General features: G+C 39.4%; 1 protein-coding gene across 1 annotated transcript in view; it reads left to right on the top strand.

Moving 5' to 3' along the window:
* The first annotated feature begins 4,671 nt into the window (after window positions 1-4,671).
* Window positions 4,672-13,240, top strand: part of prkar2aa (protein kinase, cAMP-dependent, regulatory, type II, alpha A) — a 29,751-nt gene continuing 21,182 nt past the window's right edge. Inside the window, exon 1 of the mRNA XM_037535826.1 lies at window positions 4,672-6,460. Within this exon, the coding sequence (XP_037391723.1) occupies window positions 6,208-6,460 (253 nt within the window). The 5' untranslated portion in view covers window positions 4,672-6,207. The remainder of the gene's footprint in view (window positions 6,461-13,240) is intronic.

The raw sequence follows: 13,240 nt of genomic DNA, 5'->3' as shown, positions 1-13,240 counted from the left end.
ATATATATATATATATATATATATATATATATATATATATATATATATATATATATATATATATACATACATACATACATACATACATATATATATGTGTGTGTGTGTGTGTGTGTGTGTGTGTGTGTGTAGTACATACAAATTGTGTGGACGTACCTAACTGGTCATTCTCCACATAGGGCACTCCACCACTACCCAGTGCTCATCAACTGAACGTTCTTCCCTGTGCAGTGTTGCACGTTGTGCAGGTTGTACTTGCACCTTCATCTGGTCTCAGGGAGCAAGTCTTTTAGTGCAAATAAGTCCACCCTGTTAAACAGTTACAAGCAGTAATATATTCAGTATAATTGGATTCATCATTCGACACTTAAAATGGACTATAATCAGATATGTTTTACTTAAAAAGTTGTTTTTTTTTTTAACGTAGGCCAGGGTGATGCCATTTTGTGCACAAGTTGAGAATTGTTACAAACACTATAAGCGATGATCCTCTATGACTTTGGACTGTTTATTTAAGCATTCATGAAGCTTCATAAAACATGTTCTAGCAGTGAAGTAGGAGAGACACTCTTTGAAATAAAGGGCCTGAAAAGGATTCTTTGGAGAGATGACATAGAAGAACCACTTTTGGTTCCCTATAGAACATTTCAGCGGATGCTTCTTCAACTCTTGTGTAAATGAGTTGAAGAACCTCTTTAAAGTTTAAAGAATCACCACAGAATGTAAAGCTTTACACCAGTTAATGTTTTTTTTTTCTTCTTAGAACCAGGCGTAAAAAGACAAGAACCATTTAGGAACCTTTATTTCTAAGAGTGTAGCCCCAAGAAGTGAATCTCTGTACTGTCAGTGGTTGAGTTGGCTTCAGTAAACTGTACACTGCTATGTAAGATTCCATTACTCCTTATATGACAGCAATGTTCTTTATATTTTTCAAATCTTTTGCTGTGTTTAATGTTAAAGGAATGGAGAAATGGATTGATGTTTATACGATTTCCCACTTACTCAAGATGTAGTTGATTAGCCAAAACACTTTTGGTGTCCAAATTTTGCATTTTTATTTAGGAGCGGTAGCTATGAGGCAAATGTTGCTAACAAACACTCAACACTCAGTAACAAAAGTCAATAGTCACCCAAACCTTTTCTGTAAAAACAAGGGCAAAACGTGTCTCAGCCCAATCAAATTGCATCCAGGACTTCATTAAGGTCACACAGACTTGTCAATGTAGTTTAAAAGGTAGCATAGATTAGACATTTTAGACAATGTGTGTTGTGCTGACAGTATCTCAGGTTTAAAAATATTTTTAAAATCTGGACTCCTAATGTTAATGATTGACTACATCTGAGGAGAGTGTAAAATTGTGTCAAATTGTTTTTTCTTCTAATCGTTAATTTGAATGTAGACTACTCTTAATCTCAGCTGGCCATCCCACTTGCCATGTGATGCGGGTATATTTCTGTATTCTGTTCAAGTATATTGGGAGTAAAATTACTTCTACAAGTTCTGACATCACTACATCACTCTAAGGCCCATGGGCAATGCGGCTAACCATCATTAATGACCAGCTGTCAAAAGTTCATGACCAGTCTTTTGAAGTCCAATCACACAGCACTATAAGCAGTTGTACTGCACAACTCCTTCAGATTTCATGACACATTTAAAAGCCTGAGTTCATGAGGCCAGATGCAGAAATGTTTTCTTGACTGCTGTTTGTATATGCATGTAAAAAGTTTTTAAAAATTCCTACTAATATACTGTAATATAATATTGAGACACAATGTTGTGATTTAACTGTTTAATTTTGACTTACTATGGCCAGTTGATCAATAAATGAAGACTGTTACAAGATTACAGTGTTTTAGTCATCATTCCTGTGCATAAGGCCAATGGGGAATTCCACTGAATTTTCAAAGTTTTTACATATTTCAATCACTGAGATGTAAGATGGAAGTCTTTCAGAGTGTTTTGATGTGAAATGCTCCATTTTAGTGAAACTCACAGTCACAATTATTCATAGTGGTGGTGAGAGGAACCAGACATCCAAAAATGCCTCTAAAAACTCCCTCACAGAAAGTTACTATGTTCCATGGTGATAAACATGTTTGTGTAAATCATTTTAATAATGTACTTTTTTATATTTGCAAAGTGAAGAGGTACATACGGGGTGCTGTAAGGTAAAACAGCACCAAAAGAAAACTAAAAATTTTATTAGATCATCCACTATTCCACTATTTTACCATTAACTATTAGTTAAATGACTACTACTATTTGGTTATCAACATTACGTATAAAAAAGACGTGGTGTCACTGGTCATTTAGATAGCAAATAAAACTGTTTGGGCAATAAACATCGCAACCCCTGGTTCCAAGTTATTATGGTTCACATTAAACCACGCTGAATTACTTTGCTTACATCTTAATGATCAAATTATGCTGAAATTTTGAAAGACCTATAAAATGCCTGTTAATTATGAAGCTGAATCCATCTAAAATCCATCAAGTAGGCCGCCTGCACTGCACAGGTTCATGTTCTATCTGCCTCCTATCGTTAGAGAATGATGTTTTGCTAAATTGTTAAGATGAATTAAAGAGAATAGAATAAAACGCTAGTGTCATGTAATGCATGGAAACACAAAAGTCTGCAATGCAGAGTTCACACTGAGGAGAAACACTGCCATAGTCGACACAAAGAGTAATGCTAATAATGTTTTCACATGCGTGCATCAGAAACCAAAAACATCACATAAACACGGTAGTTTTGGTTTCACTTTCCTCCCTTCAGCAGTAACGTATCTCATTCCTGTGGAGATTATGTGCACAATAGAAACACCTCACTTTTTTGCAGTGGATTGCATATTTGGGTGTCACTTGCAGCTTCCCAGTCTGAACAGTAGATGGCGCCTCCCTACTACACTTGTAGTTTGGGTAATCCTCGCCCACGCGCACTGGCAAAAAGGGCAAAAATGAAAGCAAGTCGCCCCCTCGCTGAGGTGTCACGATCATCCAAATGGCACTCGCAGCTTTTACTCAGGCCTATAGATTTAAATGTAACAAAACATGCCATCAGGTTAGGAAGCTTCCGGATCCACGCGGATCTGCTTTCTGAGTAGACTGTGGATGTAAATGCAGTTTTGGGACACAGCCTTGTGTAGAGCTTCCAAGATGGCATCGAGTGAATGAACCTTGTAACGGCCCATATCCCACACTTCCCCAGCGTTTTACTATACACGTGAGCCATTTGTGTGGTTTAATATAGCAAAACGGCCGTAATTCATTTTTACGCGGCCTCTCTTTAACCCATAGGATTCAACGGGAAGTTTTGTAGCTGTGCCTTTAATACGTATGTAGATGAGCTCTGTTCTGATTGGCTGTGCTGAGCTTCATTCAAAAAGCAGTCCAGACTAAAAACACTTTAACATGAATGGGTGGGACTAAACTGCTGTAAGATGAATAGGAAAATAAATGAAAAGTGTTGGTTTTTGTGACATTACAAGAACGATTAATTTAAAGCAGGCTATTTTTGAGGCTTACTATCCATATACAGGCTATATAGGCTGGGAATTGATTGCATTTTGCTTTAAAAATAAAACTGAGGAAAATTTAGTTTTCCATGATATTGGCCCTTTAGGCTTTCGTAGCTTTGTTACTTCCAGGTACATTTCAAGTGATTATCTAGAGCTTCCCTCGGTACCTGACTGCTCCACTTTCTCTCTGAGTGATGGCCTGCCCTAATTCTGACGGGCTTTGGATCCCTTTGGGCTTTTGGAGGCCCAATCCAGATTTGTCCTTTGGTCTATCCTGTACGTTGTTGTACTAGATTTAACCAAATTTACTACAGTAGAGTAGAATAGACTAGAATAGAATAGAATAGAATAGAATAGTTCATTGCTGTGCTTTTGGCCCTTTTGCATATTCCCCCCGTCTAATGTGTTTGTTCTAACACGAATAAAGACAGTCTAACCAGTAGTGAGGTCAACGTTGTAGTTTATACCTCATGTTAGTTTTCCTCACCCGCCAGGGGGCAGCTAAAAAAAACCGGGGGGGGGGGTAGTCAGGCTGAGGATTTGCGGGTAGGTCCTCCGTGGCTCAGGCTTTACCTGTGCCCTCAAAGTAAGAAGGCCCGAGATTAAAAAGGCTGCTCTATATTTGCGCCGCCGGTGACACGCAATAGGGAAATCCAACCCCAGCGTGTTACATGGATAGCCTCAAATTAGAGCCCTTCTAGGTATACCGAGATAAGCATAGTGATGGAAACCCTGCCCCAGATAATCGACCTATTAATCAACACATCAGTTTGAAGAAAGTAATTATGCAAGTATTGTGTAATGTGTACATGTCAAGTTCGCATAATCTCCTTGCTTCTTTCGACCTGTTAGACTCTTATGAGAGCCACTCGTTCCCTCTCCTGTTCCATTTTGCAGCAGGGAGGCACCTGCTCTGCTCTCCAGGTGTGGTTTTCAGCACTCCGCTACGATGGTGGCTGGAATGTAACGCTGACGTTTCAGCCTGTTGGGTCATACGGCGCAGCGCAAGCCGTCATTTTATCACCCGCTTCTAAATTCTCACGGACACGCCCTTCTCGGCTGGCTGCGACGTAATTGGTCCATTTGGGACGTCAGTCAAAGTCGTCCGTGCTGTAAGTATGTGACCACGCCCCCAAAGCGCGGCTCGTGGAGTGGAAGGGGAGCGCGCGCCTCGACGTGAGGCAGAAACGGGCGATATAAAAAAAGCGTTTTAAAAAAAAATAATAACATTTCGGGGGAACTTCATTATATCACGCCCAAACATATCCAAGTCGGACCGCGGCGCTGAAAGAAGGAAAAGGAGAACTGATACGGAGGAGAAAGTTTTTGGCAGTTCTTCGTTTTGGGGGATTTCACCGGGTTCTGCTAGTTGGCTTAGCTGGTAGCTTGCTGGTTGGCTAGTGGGAGATTGTTGTTGGCTAGCCGACCTGTTGTGCGTCGCTAGTTAGCTTAGCTAGCTGTCGTTTATGGGTGGATTTCACGCCGTGCTTGTTGATTTACTGGACTGAAGTGAAACTGGCCTGCTTCTGAGGACAAGCGAGCATAATCAGCCACCCTGTTCCCACCCCTCCCCACTTATCTCTCTCTGGCTGGCTACTGCAGCTAGCTACAGCACTTAGCCTGGTAGCTAACAGCGGCTAAGCCTGGTGGCCTCTTGGGCAAGGCAGTCTTGCAACACAGCTACCTCTGGTGAGCGTCTTGGAACTTTCGAAAACGTCAAACTACCTACCGATCAGCTGTAAGTCTTTCAGAACAGCTTCCCGTTCACACGCTAGCAAAGAGACCGAACGTAAAGAGAGCAAACGACGACGGAGCGAGAAAAACAAGCGGCAGAGGATCTGACAAATAGATATAAAGTCACAGACGTGACCAGCTGCCTGGAGTTAGCCAGCGAACAGTCTCTTGCTAACGTTAGTTCTCTTGACACCAGCGAAAAGCTCAGCAGCTTGTCGAAGGTGTCACAGGGCACCTGCAAAGATTATAACATAGGCGTGAAACTGTTTTATACTCTTACACACCAGTTTACGCCTGTATAGTGGGCACTTAATAGTAAAACATTCTTTCTTAATGTGCTCAGCTAGGTAATCCATTGGCCTTATAAAAGCTAACCTATTTAGCTATATAGCTAATCCACACTCCGTAAGCTTAAACCACCCGTAGGAAGGTGAAACCATTGAGGTATTTCGTCTGCTTGATTTGTTTGTCAAGTTTACGCGCTAGGCATTGTCTAATAACTTTTTGTTGCTTAAGCTATATGATTGTCACACTGACTTGGACATATCGAAACTCGAGCCGAACAATTGACAACACGTTCATTAAAACTAGGCAAACGTTTCTCCATTAGTGGGTTGGGTTTTTCATTGAATTTGGTGAAAGTTGTGCTTCTTTGTATTTCTTGGCACTCCTGGTAATTCCTCCCAGGGGATTGGGACGTATGTTTTCAGCCGTTCCAGTCCGTGTTAGATTGCCACCTAGCTAATTAATTGCAACCACTAAGTACAGCGGTGGCTTGCTCCATTGGCAGCAAGCGTTTTCAGTACTGCAAACCGGCCACTACATGGACTGATAAGGAGAAGTTTATTTATATTTTTGTACGTTTCAATCCAGAAATTAAAAATATATCTATATATAGATATATATATATATACATATAGTTAGAGATCAGGACATCACCGCCGTACAGCCATGAGTATTGAGATACCGGTTGGTCTGACCGAGTTGCTGCAAGGCTACACCGTGGAGGTGCTACGCCAAAGGCCCCCGGACCTGGTGGAGTTTGCCGTGCAGTATTTCACTCGTCTGAGGGATACGAGGAGCCAAGATGGGTCTGGGGCCACTGCCAAATCCGGCGGCAAGGGGGTGATGTTTGATGGCGAGCCGATGCAAACGGAATCTAACGGAGACGAAGACGACGACGAGGACGACTCGGACTTCGAGCGTAAGTAACATTAGCCTGTTTATTAGACTTATGGCGTCAGTTTACAGCAACCTGCTTGAGATCTTTTGCGTTTCACACATAAGCTGTTTAAACAGTGGGTAATAATGTTGATGTATTTTGTGATCAATATGGTGATTAAACGGGGTCTCATGTCAAAGCAGAGTCGGTGTAAGAGTGGCGCTCGTTCCCGTACACCGTTACCATGGTAATCATCCGAATGATTGACAGCGTGGAGGGGGTGCAGCCCCCTCTATCTGATGTAAATCTCCCACCAGATGCATTTTGTCCACTTTAACCCGTTAATAAGTTGTGCGTCTGTGGTGACGTACGTTTATTGTAAGATCGGGCTGCGATGTCTCGCGTCTGGCAGTGGATTGGTGGCGGTTGTATGAGCGGCTGTGTGAATGAATGGATGCGAGTTGGTCATTGAGAATGCTAACGCGATTTTTTACAATGAGAAGATGCTCACAGGCCTGCATCAAAGGAGTCCTGATTCTCTTTCATGTTGCACGGCTCTCTCAGTTCAGTGTGCCCGGGTTTCACTCCGTGTGAACCGCTCACACTAAAACCAACATTACAATCAGACGAAGCGTTAGGGGAACCTGAATAACTACTGAAAACCAGCATAGAGGTGTAAATATTAGAGTAACGATGCATACAAAGTCACACTGCTCTGTAGGCTATGGGTGAAGTATATGTATTTTTCCAGAATTTATACTGTTTTTGATTTTGAGGTCAAAATTTGATCAAATTTTTTTGCATTTGTTAAAATTTATTGATGCTACCTCAAATCTGTCGAGTTATTACACAGAACTGCCTCATATGAACCTTATATGGTTTCAACCCCCAAAAACGTAACAGAACACATTTAAATATGTTTTCAATCAGCTTGGAATCTGACGTCACAAAAAATTAACTATAAGTAGGCAAATAAGACCCTCGAGCATTAATTTTTTTGTTTTTGATACTGAACTGAAGTCATTGCACCCCTACTAGGCATTTGCCATAGGTATGTCTCACAAGGATTCCCCTCATGAGCTTACAAATTTAAAGAAAAGAGATTCTAATGATGTCGTAGTTTGGTCAAAGTCGAAACCAGTTGGTCTCTATAATAGGTGATCGCAGTAGTGATCTCTGCAGAACTGCATTTGCAGAAGCCCACAATTTAAAGTACTTTTGTTTGTCACTCTTGATTGTGCCTGCACTTCTCAACAAATGAACAATGTAGCAAAACCATTTGGGTCTGTAGTGGTTTCTTTCAAGAGTCTTTCGCACATAAATAAAAGCCTCTTAGGTGGGATAACTCCAACCCACTTGCTGAAAGTAAATCGCCAATTAAATGAATGTGGCAGGCATCCTGCCATCAGCCTTTGTGGTATAAACAATCAATTGGATTGTTTTTTTTCCAGTACTATTGTGCAGTAAAATTACTAGTATTCATATAGGGTAGCCTTGAGTGGATTCTTCTGTAATTGTGCACCATGTGTTTATACCCATGTCTGTGTTCTCCTTGTTTACCAGGAGCATCCACTGCTTTCAAAATCCCCAGACGCATTCTGCGGAGATGTATCTAGGATAGGAAGAGATGATTTCATGTGGATAGCTTGACATGAGAAATTGGAGAGAAACTGTAAAGAGAATTGATTTAAGCTTATGACTGTGAAACTACATAATCTAATCAACAGAACAACATTAATGTGCTACCATGAAAATAGATTACCTAATTAAAAATTATCTTTGCTCCTTGTCGTCTGATAGTAGTAGTATAGAAAATAGCCTTAAAGATCATTTCAAAATGAAACATTCCTTGAAATAAAATTGATTAGAGTTTCTTTCCTAAACAGTGGTAGTATTTCAGTCCAGTTTGCCACATAAGAAATGCAGTGTTACAAAATGTTTTGTAAAACCTTAATTAGGTTCAGGGTTACGTCATGATGTGATTATGTAATAGAATAGCAGATTTAGTATTTTCAGTGGTTTTGTGACCTACAAAAACAGCTAAATTGACTTCAGCCTTGAACACTTTCATTGTCAGGGTTGAAGCTGAATAAGGCTTTATTTTCCAACACATGCATTATTATACCTCAATATAATGGAGCTGCCATGTTTTCAAGAAATGCACTAGCAGGTTTGTGTTGCCATAGAAGACACTAGGACCTGTCGCCAAAGCATACATACTTCAAGTGTATGCAAACTACGGGTGTGCCGGACGACACTTGCCGTCTATTGCTTTTCACCCAAAGTATAAATTAGACTTAATAGCATGGTAAGTTTTTCCATGACCATAAAATTACAACACGGAATGAAAGGTGCGTCCAGTATCAGTCCTTATAGTCTCCTCTTGTGTTGTTGGGGTATGTTGAGCAAATTTTTGGGAACAATTTAAAATTAAAATATTATAATATTTTTACTTTTATGTAATTGTAAACCTTTTTGATGCATGATTTCATTAGACTTGACCCTTGGGCAGCATTATTCCCTCTTATCATACTGTCATAAACCAATAACATGACACCTCCTGAAAGAGAGTATTTACGATAAAAGGACTGACGGAACAAGAGAGGGATTGTTGTCACAAGTGGGCAAATCTCTTAATCGTATTGCATGAGGTTGTGTAATATTCTAATATGTACCTGAATGGATTATGCCTCAGCTCATTTTTGTGTGCTGCTTTCCCTTTTTACAGTTTGCTGTTGAGGTCACATTAGCACTTCGGTCAGTGTATTCAGAGAAAATATTTCATTTTAACTGGAGAAAGTGGTGCTGTTGATAATTCACTGAAGTTATCATCTTCAAAGACTGCTTATAAGAACTGCGTTGTAGGCTGAACTGGAAAAGTTTAACACCAAAATGTACGCATGTATACATACAAACCTAATCACTAGCATGAGAATAACATAATTAAATATTTGAGTATTTGTGCTGGCATTCATTTCTCTATTTAATATTCAGAAGCTAGTGTTAACTACCTTACATTTAATCAGTAAAGGCTGTTAAACCCATTTCACACCAGATGCGATGCTTGTTATATCGGACAAGACGTGACACCAACATGTCCCAAAGTGAAAACTTTTGCTGTTTGTGTTGTGTTTTCATGTGATACAAAGGATGTTGCTGGGGAAGCCTTCATTTCTCAGCTCTTACATTGCTAAAAGCCATCCCATTTTGTAGGATCTGCTAAATGCAGCCTAGAAATGTGTCCTTCATTTGTGAGAAATTGAAGGATGCAGCCGGTGTATCCTTTGAGACCTTCAGTCGCCCACAATCCTTCACACAATAGTTTGAAAAATGGCAGGACCAGAGTTTGTAATGAAATGTATCGAAATGTATATATTAGTTTTTAAAATGTGTAAATTTAGGTTTCAATATATCCCATTGCTTATGTCAGGAAGCCATGACAGGTCCATACAGACTGCTCAGGACATCTCATTTGTGCTTGAGTGAGCACTGAAGCAGAGTGTTCGTATTCCAGTGCTAGGAAGGTCTCTCCTACCTTGTCTGCAGCCTTCACTGTGAGACATGTCCAGCATTTTAGGACTATTTTGGTTTCTAAAGTTTGAGTTTAAGAAATTTGCTCATTTAAAATGGTCATTTGACCATTCTGAATTAACAGTGGATAGTCTTCTCAGCCCATAAAATAGATGAAACAAAATATTTTTTGACCGTATAAAATTACATCAGCTGTGTGATCAGTTAGAATTTTTAACTCCTCATTCAGTATTGGTGCTGAGATTTTCATAGTATTTTCAGACCCTAGATTCAAGAGAGTGCCTTCCAGCTGCCAGCGCAGGTTTAGTCAGAGTACTATAGAAATGTGTGACATAAGCATTATACACTGTAGCTTCCCAATTAGATTTCATACAGCAATGTGGATTTCCCTTGTGGGCAATAGGCAAGGAGAAAAGTGGACGACTTTTAATTTGTCTGGATTAGGACCAGGCCTCTGTCATTTTTTTAAATCTAGATCTGAGAAATGGCATAAAAGCTAAGCTGCTGGTGATAGACGTCACTTATGATGCTTTTTACCATCTCATTTAACATTATTTGAATTGAAAAAAGTAGTTTACAATGTCACCAAATAAGTGAACACACTTGTGCACGATTTTCAAGCCATCATTCAGTAAATGTCAAAGCACCTAACATTTGATGAACAGGGCTGCTAACTTGGAAAGATGAGCTGGTTTGCATTAGCTTCAATAGCATGCTATAAAAGTTAAGTGACTAGTGTTGGAGTGAAAGCTGAAATCAAATGTATTCTGTGGCGTATGCGGAGAGTATGTGTTTCTGATATGTGTAGCTCTGAGGTTTTTCCTTTCTCTGTTAGCGCCACCTGTCAGTGAGCTCTCACACACCTCCAATCAGTGAGACCTCTAAAATATAAATGAGTGGAATGTGATTTAATTTACCTTTTGACTTGAAAACAGTGAATTTATAAAAAGGGAGGTAACTGATACAAAACATGATAAATTCATATTAAGAGTAGACTGTCAGAGTAAAGTTACACAAGTTAGTTGCCAGACTAATAATCATGAGTTACCTTTTACATAGTGACATGCATGGGAGGGTGGTCAATCTGCAGTCTGTTTTGTTTTTGCCATCATTGTTAGAAAATACTGCAGGGAGAGATACACATGAAGTAAAAGTGTGTGTTCAGGGTATTCTCTCAGATTAAACTTTTATCACTACTTCCTTGAAGTATGTAGAGTCAGTAATAAAAACTGTGGTTACAGTAAAACTGTGCATCATTTGTACCTTAAAACTTCTCTACCATCAGCGTCATACATTTCTATGGATTGCTCATGGATAATAATCATTATGATGACTAGCACTTAAGAAGGGCCTAAAGACAGACACATCTGTTATTCTTTAGTTTAATTTCTTTTGTCGCCATGCATCGTTAATTTTGCGTTTGTAACATCAGTGTCCTACCCCAACAAAATCCTTGGGTATTTTATGTACATTATGGAATTGGGATCAGTAATTTGGAGTGGATTACTTTGGGTGTAGAATATTTATTTATGTGAGTTCTAGTTAATGTAGTCTTAATTTGTTTAGAATCGACTTAAGTAAACCTGGATTGACCTCATTATTCAGGCCCACAGGTGAAATGCAGAATGATAGGGAAAGAATATACTCTAATATAAGAAAATGTGCAACAGTGGCCCTGCAGTACTTTGTTTTTTTTTAAGAAATGCACTTTAGTGCTCATGACCTTGTAGACTGAAGCAGTTCTAGAAGCATGCAGTGCATTTTTAAAGCAAGACTTTGAGAACAGAAAAATGTCAAGGACTTCAAAGTAGTGTTTTATTTCTGTGAGCATGAAGCACAGTTTGTCGTGTTTCTGATAATCATAATGGATATACTTAACATTGTAAGTAGTGAACTTCACAGCAAGAAAGTGAGGTTTACCACTTTGAGTTAATGCTTGTTAAAGCATTCAACCTGAGCTTTTCAGTGTAGAAATATAGTCATATGTCCTTAATCATATTAATACCAGTACAAATTAGATTAAATTATTTTGCTTTGGATGGATGTATTGTATAGCAGCTGTTATATGGGCTAGATACTTTCGTTGGAATTCTAGACTGGTCCTCTATTTGCTGTGTGTGCATGCATGTGAGTGTACCATAAGTGTTTTCAGTGGAAAGTGTGCGTGCACATAATGGGCATGTAGAGTCTTTGTTTGCGGGTAGAGAAGTTGTGTGTTGCAGTAGTCTGTTGTAGTTCTTGTGTGCAGCTATTTGTTTTTAAGAGTCCAATTTTGAGTGAAATGTTTCAGGTTGCTCTTGGCCCTGCAGTTAGAAATGCCACAAACGCTGAGTCAATCATGCCCTGTTTATGCTAATGCTTCTGAGAGCCTCGTTCTGGTATTCCTGACCTCTGTGAGTGAGAACATAGTATTGAAACAAACCTGTTTGGGTGCTGTGATGGCTGAATTAGATACCAAATGAAATGGGCAAATTGTGGTTTCTTTGAGCACCAGTGAGCAGCTTTCTGTTGCATGTGTTTGTGTTTATGTGATGCAGGTCCTGTGTGCTGAACAGATGTAAAGTAATGGGTCATAACCTTTAATCGGACCACTATGACTTTGCACTATATGCTTTCCAGGGAAAAGAATCTGAGTTGCCCTTAGGACAGCATATAATGAAGCTGTAATTAAGTTATTTTTACCCTCCCTCCATATGGTTTCATTCTAGTTCAGATAAAATATCTTAAAACCTCCTCCTCTTGTCCCAGATCATAGGGATTTTGTTTTGAGTTCATGAGGAGTGGGAAAGAAAAACATTATATTTTATCAGAGTGGTGCCTCAAACTTAGATGTGCACTTTAGTATATCTTTATTAATGTCAAAATTAGGGGGATGTAGTGTAGTGATATTTAATATTATATTGATTTTATGTCAGTGTTTTTCAAGTACGACAGTGTTGTTTTTTCTGAAAACAGCATTGTCGTAGTTGAAGAACACTGACAAACTGCATGTTTTATTAAAAGGAGTGCATAATTAGTCCTATTCGGTTGGTTTTAGATTTAAATTTCTCTGTAATGCCAATCCATGTAAATGTAGATCCAGTTTCTACATTTTGTAAGTCCTTATGTATCATCTGCATTATAAAAATGTCAAAATTCCAGCATTGATCACAGTTCTGTGATATTTTGTGATAATTGTTAACCTATCGCCGACCCTTTTCTATAAACACTAAGGCCCAATCCCATTTCACCCCTTGCCCCTAACACTTATCCCTACCCTTCTGTTTTGTGCATTCACATCTAGGGGTAGGG

This window comes from Pygocentrus nattereri, chromosome 28 (assembly GCF_015220715.1).
Source record: "Pygocentrus nattereri isolate fPygNat1 chromosome 28, fPygNat1.pri, whole genome shotgun sequence".
Taxonomy (NCBI): Eukaryota; Metazoa; Chordata; class Actinopteri; order Characiformes; family Serrasalmidae; genus Pygocentrus; species Pygocentrus nattereri.
The sequence above is the reverse complement of the archived record's forward strand: the minus strand, read 5'-3'. Positions and strand labels throughout refer to the sequence as shown.